This window comes from Taudactylus pleione, unplaced genomic scaffold, assembly GCF_031769625.1.
Source record: "Taudactylus pleione unplaced genomic scaffold, aTauple2 ptg000090l, whole genome shotgun sequence".
Taxonomy (NCBI): domain Eukaryota; kingdom Metazoa; phylum Chordata; class Amphibia; order Anura; family Myobatrachidae; genus Taudactylus; species Taudactylus pleione.
The window spans coordinates 874,414-896,092 of record NW_028284492.1 but is presented as its reverse complement, the minus strand read 5'-3'; the positions used below and the strand labels follow the sequence as shown (position 1 = coordinate 896,092).

The 21,679-nt window shown below is 40.8% G+C and overlaps 1 protein-coding gene across 1 annotated transcript; it reads right to left on the bottom strand.

The window, feature by feature from the left end:
* Positions 1–223: 223 nt before the first annotated feature.
* On the bottom strand, positions 224–20,348 carry SDCBP (syndecan binding protein). Its single transcript, XM_088469310.1, has 9 exons — positions 20,104–20,348; positions 10,720–10,781; positions 9,409–9,493; positions 7,297–7,397; positions 5,797–5,958; positions 5,245–5,420; positions 3,845–4,016; positions 2,622–2,713; positions 224–819 (listed from the first exon to the last, which is right to left on the bottom strand). Exons 2-9 carry the CDS (start codon positions 10,768–10,770, stop codon positions 765–767), a joined length of 894 nt encoding a protein of 297 aa, XP_088325436.1. The 5' UTR covers positions 10,771–10,781; positions 20,104–20,348; the 3' UTR covers positions 224–764.
* Between the last annotated feature and the right edge of the window lie 1,331 nt (positions 20,349–21,679).

The following is a 21,679-nucleotide window of genomic DNA, read 5'->3' as shown; positions in this document are numbered from 1 at the left end:
CCTTAGGCAGCGTCAGACCCCCCCTACCGCCATGCAAGAGGGTAAGAGCCGCTGCTGGTCTCAACTATCATGCTGGCATACATGGAAGAAATAACAAACAGGTAATGTCACACTATCAACTCAATATTTGACCAGTTAATGTTTTAATTAGGGCTTGTAAACATGTTTAAATGCTTTTCAACAAAGGTAAATGTGTCATGTATATATTTATTAATGCAGAAACTTGGATTGTGCAATGGTTTTAGGACTTTAATAATTTTGTAACAGTTTGCATATGTATAGCAAAAAAAATGGCATGCGAGATAAACATGATCCATACATAGGAAAATAGCTTTCACCTGGAATATAAAATTACAGCATTTTGTCAGACGCATTTACTTCTTCCGTAAAAGAATAGTGCATTTTTCTCATTCTGATTATACAGATGTATATTTATAAGGGCAGACAGCTAGAATGAATGCAGAACATTTCACTTGTGGATCTAAATAGTAATCAAAATATAATTTCCAACTCATCCAGATGTGACTGTAAACAGGTTTTTGATTAACTAAAAAGATGCACATCTTTCTACCTATTACAGGTAAGTTAGCATGTACATGTATAGATTTGACCGCAATAATGTCTCGAAGTTTTATACAATGCTGAGGTTAACATGCATTAGTAAAACTCTCACTCTCGAAGAGGATACACTGCTGAATGTGTATTGTACAATACGTTGTAGCTCTGCCATGGTATTAAGTCAGGACACAGCGGAGACATGTCACTTAAACCTCAGGAACCGAATGATCCATCAAGCTCTTAATCACACTGGAAGCCATTCTGTTGCAGGAAACAAACATCAACGTAAGTGATTAGGCAGTTCAGTAGCACAAACATCTGACACAAAATTTCTATATACTGCAGAATTAAACAAATGGCTTTCCAGTTCTTGACTACAATTCCCAGCCTGCCCTTCCTACCAGTTCATGCAAAATGCATATAGCAACTATGTGCAGGCTATTAAGTTTCAACTAGATTGATCCAGTAGTTTACACACTGATGAAATACACTAATGCGGTGACTCAAGTAACCGCTGAATGGCTTGTGGAACATGCCAATGTAATATGTGTAATACAGAAAGGGAATCTTACACACTGTTTAATAATAATAATTCTTTGAGAAGGTAGAATGAAACCAAATGGTTAAGGGTGACGTCCGATGTATACTGCAATTTTCCAATTAGGCTCCATAGTATAACACCTTCACTCAGGAACATCTGCAAAGGCAGGCTGATTCATTCATTGCATAGGAGATACACTGGATATAATGTGAGTTTTATCACCCTCTTCTTCAGTTATTTTACATATTTTCCAGTGAAGGTCCCCAAACATGAAATGGAACATCTTCATTTTCTGTCAAGCCTGACTGATAGCCTCATATCTGTGGCACCCCAGCTGCTGTGGAACTACAATTTACAGCATGCTGTGACACAGTTTTGCTACTAGTTCACGCTAAAACTGTGGAAGGACATGCTGAGATGTGTAGTTCCACAGCAGCTGAAGTGCCACAGGTTGGTTACCCTGAACCTGGAGTATCCTGGTATAAAGAGAAGTTCATGGCGGGTTCAATGATTGTGTGTGGAATTGTTAAGTCACCAAATGACCCTCCTTAATGCATGCCATGTTTAGTAAAACCACTTGCTTTCCTGTCCAGAGAACATTATTCCAGAAGGCGTAGTGAAAAAGTTGCCTACTTTAATGTTTCTTACTGGTTTTTGAATGTGTATTCTACTGGTTACCTTCCAGAGAAGCCATATTGATTCCCTGATATCTTCCACAGTAGAGTCTGAACTATAATTTACCATGTTGATCTAAGTCTGTAGATTGCTGTATGCAGATTTCTGGTTCTTCTCAGAGCATTAGATGGTCAGATTTTTGGGTTAAATCTGCTGTATTAAGTGTTTGCCATTTGTAAATAATCTTTCTTGCTGTATATAGACAGACTGTACTGTTTGAAAATGCCACTATACCCGATGAGCAGAACCCATTGCCTCTCTGGGATCATTGCTGAAGTTCTGTATCATTTGTATATTGTTAAAACAAGCAGCCCAAACTGGCAGTTCTGCTTTTATATATAGAGGTGGAAGAACATCCTGAAGGTCACCTACCTAATGAAGTGCACATGATTACCAGCACCTGTACACAGAAGCAGTAGTAAGGGTGTACTTAAGTTTCCACAAATGCTTCTTCATTTTGGCTTGTATATTAAAGAAATAAGCAGACCTTTCTTTTGTCATTATCATATGAGAGATCTGTTGAGAACTAGAAAATTGCTAATTATATCCAGAAATGTAAAATCATGGATTTGAAAGAGGGAGTATATTTTCCACACAGCTGTAGTTCTATTCATTCTTTGAAATTTATTCAGATGTGTGATTGTAAACTTCCTATATCTAAAAATATTTGAATGTACTATGCACAGCAAGAAAAAATAAAAAAAATATGTAAATATTTCCTACATCAGATTCATTTTGCCTGGTACCAAGTCACTATACCTATTATTTCTGTAAATCTTGCAGTGGCGTACTCAGGAAGAATGGTCAACGTATACATTTACATTTTTAACTGTAGTATTTAACTCACCTTTTCACCATGTGCTCAAAAATATAGGATGGCATTACAGTAAGAGTGACTATGTTTGCAGAGCCTGAAAGTATGTCAGCAACCTGGGAATCCTGTCAAAACAAAGCAACACCAACATGTTTATACCTGATTTGCTGCGAAATCCATTACTGGCATTTTACAGATACACACTTGTTCTTAATCAGACCTAGGAGCAAATCAACAGGAGCCATTCGCTCCTGGAACAGACCATGTTGCAATGCAAGGGGTACAAAGGCAATTATTTATTTGTTTGCATGCAGGAAAAATACTGACTGTTTTTGCATGTAACAAACAAATACTGGATAGCTTAGTATTTAGAATGAAGTTAGGACATGATCACCCCAACTATAGATCTCTGTGCACATTTTATATATGTCCCACCTACAGTAGAATATGATTGTATGCAAAAAGAAAAAATACATTTTACACCAAATTGGCTTCTGTTTACTCGGGAGTACAAACAAAGGGGATTGAGACATACAATACTTTAAAATCAATGTGAACCATTATTCCACAGTGGAACGCATGCTGCTTCCTGAGGCTTGGATGACTAAAGGGGGGTATCCACTTAGCGATTTATCCAATCGATTGCACAATAACAACGTCGTTATCGTGCAATCGCTTGCAAATCATGCATGCATCTGGCATGTTTTGGTCGGAAGCGACCAGCGATGCACGTGCCCGCTTCCGACATAGCCCGTACATGCTGGTCTCGTCAGGTACAGCATGTGCGGGGATGAGGGATGTGCCCTGGACTGAACGAGTGAACGTTCAGTATAGGCACCTCACTAGATATACAAACGAGAGCATGACAGCAATGTCGTAATCGTGCTTTCGTTTGTATATCTATAAGTGGATACCCGCCTTTATTCTGATCATCAGCAGCGCTTTTTGTGAATAAGATTAAGGTTATATAGCTTCCTAATGTTGGTGAGATTTTGACTGGTATATGTGAATGGATTGCAAGAATGTGTAAGTTTAGCTTGCTTGTATGTTTTACGTTAGCTAGGATGTTCATTGATTACAGCTTTTCTCCATCATGGTCTCATCAGCTCGGTATATTTGCAGTGTTGGTGGTGGTTTTTAGTCATACCTCTTCTGTTATATTTAAAGTTCTGGTAAATGTACACTTCAAATTGACATTACCGTGTTTCTTCTTTATACTATATAACATAATGTGAACAAACACAGTCACGTCATACCTTTAGTCCAATGACATTCTGACCATTAATTTCACAGAGGTTGTGTTCTGTGAGCAGTCCGTTCCTTGCGGCAGAGCTGTCCTTGACAATGGAAGTTATTCTGCCATTTTTAAAAATGAATCCAACATGTCCACTGCTGTCTTTGTGCAATGTAATTGTGCGTTCAAATGGCCTGGGTAGGAGGAAGATGCATATATTAAAAGTAGAATTATTTTTACAACATGTTTGGTAATTATTTATAAAAACACCAAGCATCAATAAGCCTTCAGAATTCGATGTATCACTACTGAAATACAACAATAGGTTGCAATATAAGAATAAATACCTCTATTGCAGTGGTTCTCAAACTCAGGACCCCAAACAGTTCACGTTTTCAAGGTCGCTAAGCAGGTGCACAGGTGTATTCACTTACTGACACATCCAGAACCACAGATGAAGCTAATCATTTCACTTGTGATTCCGTGAGGAGACCTGGAAAACAAACACTATTTGGGGTCCTGAAGACCTGGTTTGAAAACCTGTGCTCTAGTGAAAGAATGGTACCAAATTCCAAATGTTCTATTGAAACTCTACAAAGCATAGTGTAGAAAATTATTCAAATAGAGGGCATTATACAATACCAGTCACTTTGATAAGTTTTGTCATTTCTTGGAATGTGTGAGGTTTGTCTACTTTTAGCCAAACAGTATATGTTGAGATTTTATAGTGGAGATCAAGATCACTACAGCTGCTATTACCGAGAAAGTCAGAAACTTTGTACAGAGAAGGCCACATTTTGAATCAATGAATAAATTGCATCTGAGCAAGAAAGGTCTTATCTTGTATTCCTAAGGGCTAGTTCACAGGAATGCGTTCAGAGCATTATCACAAAGCTAAAGTGACAGGAGATCGTGGGCCGCCATTAAATTGCTGCCGTTCTTCGCGCTGATCGTGCCCATAGAGGTCAGGTTTAGCCGCGTAAAGCAGCTAAACCCGACCAAAGTGCTGGGCGCGATCGTGAAAAGTGATGTTTGGGCGCCCAAACATGTCACTTTTCGCACATTTCAACTCTCATCCCCCAGGGGCTGAGAGCTGAAATGTAGCGCTTGGCAGCTGATCGCGCCCGACAGGAGCAAGAATAGAATAGCTCCGTCGGGCGCGATTGGGGATTAAAACAATTGAATTCCGCCCTTAGTGTTATCAGAACTATAAAGAGCATGAATGCCATATTTATATTTTTTATGCAATTATTTTTAATGAGGAGAGTAATATCAAACAGCACTTTTTTTATGTCGTTTTATGAGAGAATCTTTACACACACTCACTTTAAACTGGGCACAGACTTCACACCATAGTGCAACATGCCTAGATATGTTAAATATTGGGAACAAGTTTACTTTTAAAAGGAACAGTGTACCAACCTGTCTCTAACAACCATCGATATTTTGTCTCCAGCAGCTTGCTTGAGAAATTTATGAGACTTGTCAGAGCTCCAGCCAGCGCAGTTCTCACCGTTGATCTGCAGAACTTGATCTCCAAACTTTAGACCAACCAAAGATGCCGGAGAGTTGACTTGTACCAGCTGTACGAACATGCCCTGAAATGCAAAATAAAAACAATTACTTAGAAAATGGTACAGACTATTAATAACACTTGTGTTTCTATACAGATGAGCAAATCATTTTGTATGAAACTAATGAAAGAACAAAAGTTCTTCCACCAAATTTAGTATATTATATTTATTGAGCTATGAAATAAGAATGCATGAATGAAACATGAAGATAGACTACATTGAGAACAAAACACAAGTATCAGAAAACAGACTGACATGTTCACATGACTAAATGAAATGGTCTAAAAAGCCAGGGACTATAAAACAGCTCTTCCTATAACTCTGATGTTATCTTATTGCCTGTGTAGTAAATTTGTGCAATTACATGAAGATTTGCAGAGATTAAACAAAATCAACTTACATTGTCAATAGACTTAAGGCGGAGGCCAATCTTTCCATCCTGATCCTTACACAATATCACTTCACGGACTCCTTGTTTTATTTCTGCTCTGCGGATTCCAAGATCACTCCCACTTATGGGTGCTACCATGTTATTTATGGCTGATGGTCTTGCTACCTGGAGCTTGAGAAGTACAGAGATGAGCCCAGTGTCATTGAAATAAATATGAACCAGTGTAATGCAATATCTGATACATAACATTTCAATGTTGTTAAATAGAATGTAATGGGCATGGGGGCTATGCTTGCATGTGATTTTGACCTAGTTGCACACTCCTAACACGAAGACATAATTATCAGTTGATCGAATTGTGGCAAAGGTCACTTAAAGCGTGTCACATGACACTTCTGCTGCACAGGGATTTATACATGTGATTAAATACTGATGTGAAAAGCGGGCCGGGCTCTCCACATTATAAGGCCCTGCCCTCATCATGGTAAAATGCAGTGATTCGGTGTGAGAGGGCGAGGCCAGTGGCATCCCTCCCCGCGGTGTCAAAGCTGGGCACTGGCAAAAAGGGGTGTGGCCTCTAGGCTGGGTTATGACCCAATGCTCATTACTTGGGGGGGAGATGGGGAGGGGTTTGCTGGAGGTGAGGACTACAGTGCCAGCTCCCTCCGTGTCAGGAGCTGAGTGCTGCACTTTATGCTACAGTGCAGCACCAAGCTCCTGTCACTGAGGGGGGAGTCTGCACCTTGGTGTCACCTTGGGGCTGCAGCCCCCACAGGAAATTCCGCTACTTTAGTGAGCCAGTTGCAGTCCGTGACTGCACTGGCTTCACTGTGACTGGAGGTGGCTTCCCATTGGAAGCGCCACCTGCCAGTCACACAATGGAAAGGCAGCCCCAAGGGAAAGTGTCTCCTTCCTTGGGACTGCCAGTCTGGGCTGCGTTTAGCATAGAGCGGCTTCCAGTGGAAGCAGCTGCTCTGCCTTTCGGGCACAGGCAGTCCACAGAAGCTGGTGGTATGTGCTGCGCCACCGCCGTTCATGCACCAGTCCCGGCACCTGCCAGAGTCATTGCACAGGCGTCCTGACCCGATCACCGCCCCCCCACCACCCCGGTTTCTCAGGTTATCGCGGGGTTGGCCACCGGGAGGCTTGCCTGCCTTTCAGGGGGCCCGGGAACGGCATCCGATTTTCGGGAGGCTCCCGGGCAGGGCAGGCAAGTATGGTTTAGGTATATTGATCTTTTAAGCAGTGAAGTACTCCAGCCATTTCAATGATGGAAATAACAGCACCAAAAGCGCATGAAACATTAATATTCACTTTTGATGTGTTCTCATGGCTTATCAATCTATGTTATCAAATGGAAGACTCAAAGGGACCAACTCCACAGCACACAATATCATTACCCTTACTTGCATTGCATGTTAAATGGTCCATTAAAAACACAAGCTGCTAGATGGTTCTTTAACAATGTAAACTGCCCAACAAAAGCAGACATTACAGACAAGCAATTACCCCATCTGTAGGCACCAGGGACATATTCTTGTGTATTTCATCTTCACTTAGATTCAAACCCATGTACTGAGAAAGCTCTGGATACAGTTTAGGGTATAAACCTGGACCAAGAAAAACAGTTTACTATTTATTCAAACCACATTTGTAAAAAAAAAATCTACAACACAATAAGACAACTGTTCAAAATTTATTTATTTTCAAACAAACATCAAAATTTCCTCCCAATGCTTTCTTAGGACTTGTTGGTAATGTATAAACTGAAGTGATTAACGATGAGCATCGGGTGCAGTTATTTCTCCAAATGCCCTATAATCAAAGTACATTCATTTTCACTGACCAAACATTCACAAAGTACTGAAACAATCACATGTGCACAAAGGCCCATATTCAATTTGGAGCGAAAAGCAGAGATCGGCAAAAAAGTTTCGTCGATGATGTCATTTCACCAGTCGGAAAAGGATCACCGTATTCAATTTGAAAGACTTTCCGCCTAGGCGGAAAGTCAATGCAATGTAACAGGCGAAAAAGTTTCGCCTATGAATAGCAGGCAGAAAAAAGTGCAGAATTGTGGTTTTGGGGTGCAACATTGCAGGAACACCCGTGCAGCCTTCAGACAGTCCCCCGAAGGTAAACTGCGTAAAAAAAATTTGAATAAACACTTAAGAAAAACCCAAAAACAATCACTTTCAATTTGGGGGCGAGAAGATAAGCAAATCTGTATATTTAGATTGAGCCTCAAAGATTAAAGAATTGATATTAACAACTCAATGTCCCTATCTTTCTAATGTTAGCAAAACTGCTTACTGCTAGATGTTGGATGGTTCCACAGGCTCCATCTTTTGCTGTAATTTTTGTTGTACTTTTGTGTGTTATTGGAAATCTTTCAATAAAAATATCTAATTTAAAAATAAAAAAAGTGTGTATGGTTTAATTAAGATCACAAAAGGTTATTCCATGGATTACACATGTAGAAGCGTGTGTGTTTTATTTCTGATTGAATTAAACCTTTACACAGTCTGACAGATTTACAACTTATGTATGAAGCTTATATTAGCTTCAACCTATCTTTTACCTCAGGACTGTGCAACCAGGGGCTCAGTGGGCAAATGTCATGCTGCAGAGGTAACTGTACAATGCTCTTTACTGATAAAGGATTCATAAATATAGGATGCAGTCCATAGGTCGACATTGATAAAATGTTGACAGACATGTCGACACTGCAGGGTGTCGACATGTGAAATGCTGACATTGTCAGAATATCAACATTAGGGATAGGCTGCGGGCAGGAGGGTTAAGGTGCCTACACACTAGATGGCACTCCAAGACTCTATATGCTGAAAAAACTGCTATCGTCCACGATCTAAAGATCTGCAAATCCTTAGTGCAGAGACACAGATCCGTCTCTGCATCGGTGTTAAAAAAAAAACATAAAAAAAAAAACGGGGGAGGTAATGCCATAGCCAGGGGAACCCTACGTCGTTTTTCCCCTGTATTTAGCACAACCAGTACTGGGTCACAGAAGCCCGGGGCTGGTTGTGTTTTGGGGGAGGGGCACACCATTTTTGTATTTTTTCACTTTGTATTAATTTAAATTTTATTGATTTTTTTTTTACACAGCATCGTATACGGATCGACATATCGTTCAGGCATAAACACTGAACGATATGCTGCTGGATCGTGCTGTAGGCAAGATCTGAAGATGCGATATACGGAACTGCGGGTACGTGCATCGTGAGTGGACACTCTCGATTTGGACATGTTTTACACGATTTGTCATTCCGATGCATACAAATCGGGCAAATAGTGCAAAATATCATCTAGTGTGTAGGCACCTTTAGACACTAGAGGGAGGGTTAGGGGTGGAATCCTCACCGAACGCTGATGATCACATGACCGCCAGAACCTGGATGCAGCTATAGAGCCGCTGCAGCCATCAAGAGCAGGTAAGTGACCACTGGACCACTAGGGATAATAGGTCGACATTGTGACTCAACATATCATACCAAACCCTACAAAAACTACATATGAAAGTAACCTGACTCTCATACATAATATATTTGCATTGAAACATGGACAATAAAGCTTTACAGAATAAAAATAATGAGTCATTACCTCCATGTTGAGCTGCCGATGAGGACGCTGAAGCCTCAGATAAAATTGCTGGATTAGCTGGGTTTGTTACAAATGCAGTCTGAGCCTGCAAAACCATTTACAGAAATATAATACTATAAAACATGCCCATAATAAAGCAGCTTTAGCATACACAATCCTGACTCCCGCATCTATGTGCTTTTACCATCTGGCTTGATATGACAGGTTACAGATTAGGGAGCACAATTTGTCCTTTTAGGAGATTCTTGTTAAAATTGATACACAGGAAAATTCTTTTCCACATTAACATGAAATACAACTTTATCTGCAATAACAAATTGTGAAGGTACACTGCGTATAGGACAATGTGAATAAAAGCGGGAGTAGGAGTAGAGCTACATTCCTGAGCATTGCAGGAAGAATCATACTATGTGGGAGTATTAGACAGAAATGCAGCTCATCCACAACAGGGGTTTTAGTCACATAGGGCGGTAATAGCAGAGGAAATGGTCATTGTCAATCACGATCAGAAGAAAGCTCTGCTGACAAGGCTGAACATTACTAATACACAACCAATTGATCCAATGGAGTTTAAAGTGGGCACATATACTATACTAATGGGTAATTTTACTAATCCCAGCGGATGCCAGGAACACAAACATTTTGCTGTATGTGTTCATAAAGATAAGATTCAATTCAAGTCAGGCACTGGCTCGCTTCCAGCTTCCTTGAATAATACATATACTATTTTTTTGGTTATGTTTCCTCATTATGATTCTTCTAACTTGTGTGTTTAGTGAGATGTGAATGTAAAATAATAATCTGATACTTTACTGCGGCAAGAAAGTGCGATGCAGACAGTGTCCCATTCGCAACTGACAAGCTGGCATGTAATATGTTGCTCATGACACGATCATATTGTTGAGGAGCAGAAAATAGGTTCCAAATACCGTGAGGCACTCTAAATACACTTCCATAAGAAATACCTGCCTCGCTCTGGGCCCTGTAATTAGCTTTATTTAGCAAAGACTCAGAGCTCGCATATAACCTTACATCTGCTGATCATCTATAGGAGGTCAATTCAACTAGGAGCAAGGGGCGAGAGTTGCCATTTCTGGCAACGTTAGGGTAACTCGCCCCGTGCCCGTGGACTTTTCTACACAGCCCTATGGGGCTACGAACAAAAATCCACGAATCCAGACGTACCGTAAGTGCGGCATGCAGCAGGCAATGGATCCCTCTTTTAATGTCTGCAACAGTTGATTTTTTGCAAGTTAAAAATCTCTGACATTGGATTCATGAATACAAATTAAGTCAGTGTGTATAACTTACCTGGATGACCTTGTCAACTTTCAGGTCCTCAAGAGATGGATACAAAGACATTGTAAGTGCTCCTGTTAAGAAAAACAAAAAACAAAACACTGTGGGAGATCTGTTATCACAAAGTAGAATTTATATTTAACATGATATATATATATATATATATATATACATACACACACACATAAAAAAAAAAAAAGTAAGCACTCATCAGACTTGCATAATGTAAAGCCGAGTGAGTGGGTTCTTTTATTTTTAAAATTAATATTGTGACAACTTGAGGTTTCTTGTTGACATTGGGATTTTGCAGACCAGCATATTTGAATAGATGGAGTGCGGCCTTTTACATGGTGTGTGTATAATATATATATATATATATTTATATTACACACATACTATAGGAAACCCCCGATTTTATGTGTGTACTGATGTTATCGCATGTTATGTTGTCTTGCCAAAGATCTTCAGGAATCGAAACGTCAGCCTTTGATACGTGGTTTGGTGAGTAATAAACATCTGCTGGCTTTTTCTACGCAGATCGGCGAATGCCTATTTGAATATTATGTTTTATGAGTGGACTTTTGGTCTTTAATTGAGCACCGCCTAAATGGATGTCTTCAGCAGTGAGTGAGTGAGATAGATATATATATATACACACACACACACACACACACACACACACACACACACACACACACACACACACAAAGCTTCTTCCGGTGCCCTCCTCCACAATATGTAAGTATACAAGCATCAGGCAATAAATGAAAATAATGAGACAGAGCCCTTGCAGTCAAAGTCAACGTTTCAATTCACTTATGAATTTTCATCATGACACAATGAAAATTCATAAGTGATTTGAAACGCTGACTTTAACTACGGGCCTCTGTGTCATTATTTTCATTTATTGCCCAAGTGCTGCCTAATGCTTGTATACAATATATATTCTATTTTAACTATTATTTTTGTAAACTAAGTTGATTTGTTAGTATATGTATGTGTGTGCGCGCACACACATACATACACTAACAAATCAATTTAGTCTACAAAAATAACAGTTAAAATATTTATTTGGAGAATCACTTAACTGTCACGTTTAAATATATTATGTTTTCTCAATTTGGTGTTAAGTAAGGGAATGTAGCAATCTCCTTTAAAACAAATGTATCATATCTTGGGAAATCTGAAAAAAATAAAAACTACAAGATTTGTGGATCAGCTGATCTCAGGCAGGTGACAGTCATATGATAGTAGCACAGTCCAGCATATTGCATCATAGCTATTTACCAAATGAGGGAATTCTGCTGTGGTTCTTAGAAGAACTAAAGAATGTAACCTCTTCTGTCTATTCTATAACCAGCTATAATTACTGTACTTCATTATTTTAAGTGGTAGCATATTTGTTTTCTTGAGCATTTTTAAACATTGTTTGCAAAACGCTCATTTTTACTGATTGTTTCATGATTAAGGGAAATGCTAATAAAAAAATTATATATATACACACACATATATACATACACACACATACATATATACATACACACACTAAGGAATAAATGAAGAGTTGCGCACTATGTCCTAAAATTAATGTTCATAGTCCCATATATCCATTGTGAACACTGTCAAAAGTGCAGCTGCCTTAATGCAAGGCTCCACCAAGCCTGAATTGTAGTATTCTAGGAGAAAGAACAAGGAGCGCACTATTGTAAAAGTGTGTTAACCTTTATATAATAAAAAGCATACAATAACGTACATTTAAGTATAAAATAATCTGTATGGACCAGCCCGTCTATTACCAGTGTACCAAGATCCGTCACCACCACTCCGGGCTAGATCGTGGGCGTCAACATACAGACACACGTTTATTCCTATTGGCCCTCATTAGGAGACTTGGAACACACCCGGAACCACTCTGGATATGCGTGTGTTCCAAGCCTCCTAATGAGGGCCAATAGGAATAAACTTGTGTCTGTATGTTGACGCCCACGATCTAGCCCAAGGTGGTGGCGACGTATCTCGGGACACTGGCAATAGACAGACTGGTCCACACTGTCCGGCGTGAACTCCAATTATAGACACCAGCCGTTTTCACCACCATATAGGTAAATAAAAAATAGTTTATTTATAACACTAGATTAATACACTATTTACCAGCCATTTAATACAGGCAATTTGGTTTTTTAGGCTATTCCTCATTTTGTAATCACACTAATTGAGTTAAGTTTTAATTAGGAGGCGGGTCCCTCATTATCATCGGAGAGGTATAAGTAAGGTCCTGGCTTACAGTGATTCATACTCTGGTAGCTAGCTGCCACATTTTGCTGCTCTTGGTCCACATTTAAAGAAGTTTTTAAGTGAGTATAATTGGAATTATTTATGCGGTTTTCATGTTATTGCACTATTGTACTTTAGTTTTCAAAACAAACTTGAGTACTAGTTGTTTTTGGAAAACAATATTCTAAATGTGTAATCCCTATATTTGTTACTTGGTATAAGCATAAGCTACCAATGAAATAATATATTATCAAAACCATCAGGTTTGTCTGGCCCATATCATTATACATTTGGTATGTATATTGTGCACATCACTACTTCTTAACATGAATAATAGGTGCCTCTTTTGGACAACTTTATGTCTATATTGTTTGGCTCATTTTCTATATGCCATTTTTCATATATTGATCTAATTTCCTGACATACCATTAATTTGGTGGCCATTTTTAGTAACTTAACAGTAACATTATGTTGTTAGACTTCCCTGAGATACAGTGGGATTTGCCGTGCCCACAGCCGATTCTGGTTGACTACACCATCTATTAGTGTTTCCTGTGTAAGTATGTTTTTGTATATATGCGATTATTGTATATAGAACATAGGTTTAAAAGTCCAACAATTGTTGTATATTGCAACATTAGTTGTATACATTATGTGTATTTTGTGTATCATACCATCCTCTATACTTATCCTATGTATCACCCATTTTAAAGATTTGTACCCCAGTGAGGACGAAACGCGTAGGATCGGGAGTGCCGCTTATAACGTCCATGTTTATGTTCAGCAAATAAAAAAGAGATAAACACCAGGCTCTCTCTATACCTTCATATTGGCATTATCAACAACACCTTTTAATACATCTGATGTAAGCAATTGATTTTTAACATTTAATCAAGAAAATTATTCTTACGTACGTGATTTCTTTGGGGAGAGGGTATGTTCACAGAACCAAATGGACATCTCACACATTGAATAAGAACCTCAGTGGCCATATCAGAAGAATACTGCAATGCTAATATCTGACAGCTGAAAGTTCTCCGTGGTACCTCCATTGTGAATATTTTTATTGGTATTAAATTGTTAGCGCCCTCTAAGTATTGTGTTTGGATACCTTTATGGTTGTGCCCTACTGACTGTCTTAGAGGTGCTGCTGAATTTAACAAATAGGCCCCCCATCCGTGTGTGTAATATATATATATATATATATATATATATATATATTACACCCCCCCCCCCCCCCCCCCAAGAACAGGCTTCCTTGGTAAAATTTCTGCCCAGCGTTCACCAACGTGAGTTCCAGCCCAGGACTCTAACCCACTTATAACCTGGCCAGGATCCAACTGGACCAGCTCGCATTGGTTTCATCCCAATCGGTGCAGGGGTGTCCGAATGCATAACCGGTAAAATGGAGCCTTATAAAGCAAAGTAATCATAGATGTAAGTTACATCCAAGTGCTCATGTCATGGCAGAATAGAGAGGTATTAAAAGTTGATGCAAATTGTTACCCCAATTCCTTAGGTCTCCCTTCATCACATCTTCTTTAATGCATTTCTCTCTTGATCCAAAATATGTTTAAATTATTTTTTTCAATATCAAAAGATTGATAAAGTATATGAAAAAACAACCAATTAAACAGAAAAGCAGTTAGAAAAGATAGTCTAAGCATAGCAATGGGTATTAATTTAAAAAAATCGTTTGATTAAAGGAAACCCGAGAAATGTTAACAAGCACTAAACACTACACGAAAATACAACGAATACTAATAATAATAAATAAACAGCAAGTAAAGAGGAAAACCAATAGAAGGGGTGAAAACAAGCCAAGGATGTCATGTTCATGAGCCATTTCCACAGGTGCACTGCGGAGGACATGCTGAGTATCATGTGGGAGTTCAATCTAAAGGCCCCCATACACGGCACAATATACGTGCCAATCCAGTGGATCGGCACGATATAGGTGCTATATTGTGCCGTGAATGGGCACGATATCGTACCTGATATTGTGCTGCGCGCTCCCGCGGGATCGTACATCGCATCCCCAGGTCTTCCTGCAAAACCATCTGATCTGGGATGCGATGCATGATCCCATTCAGATGAAGGACGGGGAAGCCGGCATATCGTGCGGTCTGCGGGGACCGCACAATTGCTGGTGGTGACAGCACGATCCGTCTGCCGACGGATCGGCAGTCGCCCTACACGGTGCATCGCACAGTGTATGGGCACCTTATGATAGTGAAAACTCTGAAACAAAAAACTGTTTGGCATCGGAACAAGCCCGTCAGATATGGAAAGCATGTCCTCTCCTCCAATTATACTCAAGGGTAAATGTAGCAATCCTGCAAAGGACCAAGTACCATTGCATCAGCACTTTACACTACAGTACAGTACATCCTCCCATATACTTGTCTGTACCCCAAATTCCAGACCAAGATATTTCTTTCAAAGGAGCTTAGGTGGCAGATTTGATCTAGCTGCAATGTGTACAAGTAATAAAACCCCTCCTGATTTGGAAAGCAGACAAAAGGTGCGTATCCATTAGGCGATATTAATGGATGACTGAATGATAACGTTATTATTCAGTCGCTCATTAATCGTGCAGTAATCATCCAGTAAAAAGTTGTAAACAACCAGAGATGAGCGCTCCTGCTGGTCGTTTTCAACATTGCTTATCGTCCGAGCATGACGGTCAACCTGACGATATAGTCAAGTTGACCATGTTCAGGGATGAGGGAGAGTGCCTGTACTAAACGACATATCGTTCAGTGTGGGCACTGCACAGTACAATGAAAGACTAAACGATATAGTTATCGTTCAGTCATTCATTGTTGGGTAGTGGATACCTGCACAAAAGTTTCAAAAGGATGTTTTTAAGTGGCGTTTGCAATTACCTGAATAGAGCCCTAAGAAAGGTAGATAACTTTAAATCAGAAGGTCTGCGTAGGACAAGTAACAGTTCCTTCTCATCCAATGTACTTCACTCCGATAATTCTGGAAGGCCACCACTGATAACAGAATGTCTCTTCTGTAGTTCTAAAGCTGTGCTACCACATAGATAACCATATTTAAATAGAAGGAGGAGTGAGGGGTTTCAGGAGGAAGGTTTGAATGAGTATACAAAATAACTATTGCTATATGGACGATTAGAAGACATTAGATGCAGCGATTTGGATAGATTTTAGCAATTTCTGTTTCTTAATCAGCTGAAGAGTTTAATTGAACATACTACAGCTGGGTACACACTATACGTTATGTGTACCCAGTGATACGATGGACGACACCCCCCCGCCGAAGACCCCTGCCACATCCCGCAGCATGGGGTCATCTGTCGCATCATCGGGATGCGCTGCATGTAGGGACGACCTGACAATGCGGCTGACTACCAAATGGGAGCGCGCAACAGCCGTCATAGTGGGTACACACTAGACAATTTTGACGATATGTCGTTTCGATCTGTCGGGAGTTGGGCATACTGTTCAAGAAATCGTATACCAGGCTTAACAGTGTTTCTCCATGCTGCATAGAACAACAATGTGATATGTTTTTACCTTCTTGCATCCAATTATGGGGCCCATATATCAGAAACAAATTCTGCGGTTTATCCCCCCGATTTCACAATTATCCAACCTACCAGTCTGCAAGCATACATTAGAAAATATCAGTGATTTGCAGATCATTTTCAGCAAATAACAGATCTGCCAATCATGAAAGGCTCATCATTTTACTAGTAATGGTTTGCAAATCGGCTGATCATTACCATACACTAGCACTCTGCAGTCCTGATTGGTTGGTGAAATCCAATATGTTGGACTACCTGATTTACCGATTCCATTTTTTGGTAGGAATCAGCAATCGGTGAACCCCATACATTGCAGATATTTTGACACAATCATCTGCAAAACACAGAATTGCCCCAATTCATTGCTAATGTATGTGCCCCATAACTCAGGAAATAGTGATTTCTGCAAAGGGTTGACTAATACTCAAACTCCTAAAGGAAAATTTTTCTTTTATTATACTTTTTTTATAAAATAGAACAACCCCTTTTTAGCAAATGTTTTGATCACCCCTGAATTTGAGACCCCTGATGAAACTGCATAGTAGGCCGCATGATGCTGAAAGCATCATAATGAGACTTCCCCAGGTCCTTAAGTCCACTGCATGAATGGTTATGAACTGGCAAGAAATACTCCAGCTTACACTAGCCTATCTAGACTATCAAATTGGAATGGAGGCTCAGGGGAGGAGCATCCACCCAACACTGTACTAGAGTGTTCATTACATTTTACAAATATTTAAAAGTTGTTCACTTTTGGAAGCTTTCGTCATTAGTCCCTGCTGTGTGAGACCAGGGAACCCTAATGGCTACCTGTCTGAGAAGTCCAATTTTACAGGTTGGAGAGGGGATTGCTGTGTGACCAGAAAGCTTGATACCTCACAATTCTTGCAATGTATGCGTGTAGTAAATGCCCCACCTGAGTCTGCAGTGAAACACTACTATGCCCTCACCCCCATGCTCAACACACAGTTTCCTAAGCACAGCAGGACACTGACATCACTTCCCTTTCAGACCACAATAGTCATGTCATTTGCAATCGTCATTACAAGAATACTCTCTCACTGAGCACACAGCAGTGACAGAAACAAGATACAGATATGAAATGTAATAAATAGAATAACATTTTGATTATAATTCAGGGGGAGGACTATTCCAGTGAGTATTATAATAAATATGCCTTTATTTTCTGGAGAGTATTTAAATAGATCTTACAACAATTATAATTGTTTATTTATATAGAGCCACAGTTAGGAAACTGGTCAAAATCTAATCCAGTGTTTCCTAAACACTTTCCTCAGGGAGCACTAACAGCGCATGTTTTCTATGTCTCCTCACAGAATCACAAGTAGATCTTTTAAAATGTGTCAGCCAGTAATGAATACTCCTGTGCACCAACTAGGAAAAATGGAACCATGCACTGTTAGTAATCTCCGAGGAATGCGTTTGGGAAACACCAAATTATCACCCATGACCCAGTGCTATGAAAGCAATACTAGCCACTGTGCCACCCCAATCTTAGGTAGAAAGCAGTAGAATATTCATATCATATCTAGAGGTCATGTACAAATGCACTAGATGTTGGGAGGGATGTTTACAGGGGTGAAAATGAGTAATAAGGTGTTTTATGCTGGTTGAAAATTTAAGATCTTGCACATAACCGCCCATTATAGCAACACGTAGAAGAAAACTCTATCCACGGAAGCACACACCTTATACCACATCACCTCCTTTCTGGTATTTACACATAAATAGGTCACCTTCAAATTAAAACTCCATTCCAGGATCACAAAATCAATTCAAGATATATGTATCCAAAAGTATTTTGTGTTCTGCAAACGTTACTAGTACTATGCAAAACTAAAGTGCTCAGTTACACACATGCCAAACACTACCACCAATTCATGAAGCGAAAAACAAAACTGACAGCACTGCCCGGCCATGGAGACACCACTAAGTAATGGATACTTTTACAATAAGTCTATAACTACAGCATTATTTGTCTGGAAGAGTCACTGTACAAATCTTTCTGCACTGTAACAGATCATTTCACAGACGCAACATTATAGCCTTTCTTCCAATTGTAAAGCACAAAGGAATAAGCTAGCGGTAGATATAGACATAATTCTTTATAATAAAGCCATTACATAAAGACTCTCAAAACCCAGAATATATGGCAAGAAGAGGGGTTAAACACACAAATTGTGGGTCTCATTCAGACCCGCTCACGAGCGCTGTACGCTCGCAAGCGGGTCTATGTTACCCAAATGAGCATGCGCACGACGGAGGCTGCTCCGTCGTGCGCATGCGCGAGACCCGGTGAGCGACGGGGAAGCCGTCGCTTGGGGTCTTGCACCAAAGGGGGCATGCTGTTGATGGTGAGTGACAGCACGTCCCCTTTGGTGGGCGTGCGGCTGCCCAGACAGAGGCGTTCCCATGGGAACGCCTACCGTCTGGGTCCGGCCCCACTGACATCACTAGTGATGTCAGTGGGAGTGTTTTTGGCTCTGACAGAGCCAAAAGCACTCCGGGCTTGCGGCCAACGAGACCCTACCACAAGGGTCTCGTCGAAAGCCCGATGGTCGCGATGGTCTTGACCATCGCGACCATCTTTTTGGCCGCTCGCATAAGCTGTGGGTGGTCACCCACAGCTATGCAAGCGGCCAGGAGGCCGCTCCAATATTAGGTAGGAGGGCCCTGTTTCAGAGCGAGCGCTCTGGTCAGAGCGTCCAGCTCTGAATCAGGCCCTGTATCCTTTACGTACAAACAATAGATACACATACATGACATGAAACGCATAGATCAGTGTTTCCCAACCTCGGTCCTCAAGGCACACTAACAGTCCAGGTTTTAGTGATATCCATGGTTGAGCACAGATGGTTAAATCAAAATAACTGAGGTACTAATTAGGACACCTATGCTTAAGTATGGCTATTCTTAAAACCCAGACTGTTAGTGTGCCTTGAGGACCGTGGTTGGGAACCCTTGGCATAGATATTACACAGTTTTAGGGGTAATCGCAGAATAGCCACATAATAGCAGTTAGCATGACTCCTCACAGCACTGCTATCAAGAGTTAAATTCCTGGTCATGACCAATCTGTGTGGAGTTTGTATGCTCTCCGCATGCTCTGGTATATCCCACATGCCGAAAACATCCTGGGTTAATTAACATTAATGTGTATGCGCTTGTATGTTATGGCTGTAAGCTCCAATGCACCAGTGACCAAAAGAAATGACAGTCTCTGTATGGTGCTGTGTAACCTAGAGGTACTATATAAATAATATTAATAAATACATACTATCGATACACAACTGTTGAAGCAGTACTCAGTGGTGACTCTGGTAACAGGGACAAGCAGGAATGTTAATATATTTTGGGAGGTGCAAGGACCCTGTTCCGTCTCCGGAGGGGGAAGGGGGGTTGGTAGCAGAAATGAATAATGAAACTAGGGCATCTAGTGCAGCGGTGTAACAAGGGGCCTAACTGCTGGGTAACAGGCTATGAAGCAGCACAGTGCACACCATGACAGCCATAGAGAGTGACAGCACCGCCGCAGGGACACATACCTCGGTCACAGGACAGGTAATGGCAGCACCGTTACTCCTGGCAGGAATGGCCGCCTGGCTGCTGGGAGGAGGAGACGGACGGCTGAGGAGGACTGGTGGTGGTGGTGGTGGTGGTGCTGGTAAGATAACTGTGCTGGAAGACAAAGCGAGAGTCGGGGCGGGCCCGGGAAAGGGAAGTGCAGACGTCACTCCAGTACACGGGCTACTCGTGACTGTTGCTAGGGGCGACGAGAGGGGGCAGCAGAGGAAGGAAGGAGGAGGAGGAGGAAGAAGGCAAGGTCCAGGGTCTCTATATATTAATAGTTACGACTCTGGTAGTCACGGCCAGCCCACAGCCAGCCAGTCAGGGTCTGACCAGGGGCGTCATTATGTTATGTCTCAGTCTGCACTCATAGTGTAATCACACAAGGAGCACTTGTAAGAGATATACATCCTTTAATAACGTGTTTTTATTGCTGGACAAAGCCCTGAAACATTAATTTCGTATTTAATTTGCTACTAATTGTTGTAACTAAAGGTCCCCATCTGCAACGGATTGCCACGATGTTGCGATGGGATCGGAAATGCCGATCTGCCGGTCGGAAATGCTGACCGACGCCCATTGATGTTCCACGATCCGTCACAAGATCGGTGAAATTCTACATGTTAAATTTCACCGATCTGCCAATCACGATAATTTTTTTATTGTGATCGGTATATCTGAAATCCAACATGTTGGATTTCAGCGATCCTGCAATGCCGGGTTGCAAGATCCCTAAATTGCGGCAATCTGTCACTGATGTATGGGGGCCTTTACTCATACTTGCCAACTCTACCTCATTGTCAGGGAGACTCTCTGAAATAGCAGTAATCTCCCTGTCTCCCTGAAGAGTCTGCCAATCTCCCTGATTGCACCTTACCCCCATTATGAAGCTGTGATCAGTGATCCCTATGGCTACATGCATTTTCTGAAAAGTATCAGTGTGTTTTCATCAACAAATAGATCTTAAAAAAACTGCTTGTGGGAGCATTTACATTTGGATGTAAGTCAGGTTTATGACACGCCCCTCAGATGTAGCACTACACGCCCACTTTACCACCACACTCATAGGTGCTGTTTTCACAATCTCCCTCAAATGCTTTTTCAAAAGTAGGCAAGTATGAACTAACTAGGGAAAATAACTATGGAAGGAGACCTGGGTTGCGAAGAGGGATCCGATCCCTGTCCGGCTCATTCTGCTGTACGCTGGGGCTTTCTGCGCCTGCATGAACTCTAATTTTTTTTTTTGCCATTTTTACAACCGGTAGATTGATTAAAGGCTAACCGGAAATTAGCCAGGAAATTGCTGGTTTTCAAAAGCACCGCATTACATATTGCAGACCCAATTTTAAAAATTATAATAGTACAAAAGATTTAGCGAGCTGCAGTTTCACAAACTGTCAGTAGAACCACCAAACAAAAGATATGGGGCTTATGTAATAGCTTGCTCCAGTACTTCCAGCTGAAGCGGGAACTCCTGCGAGTCTACCTGCAGTTTGAGGTATCTCACTTCTCACTGCCCTGGGGCTTATGTAATAGCTTGCAATTACAAGGATA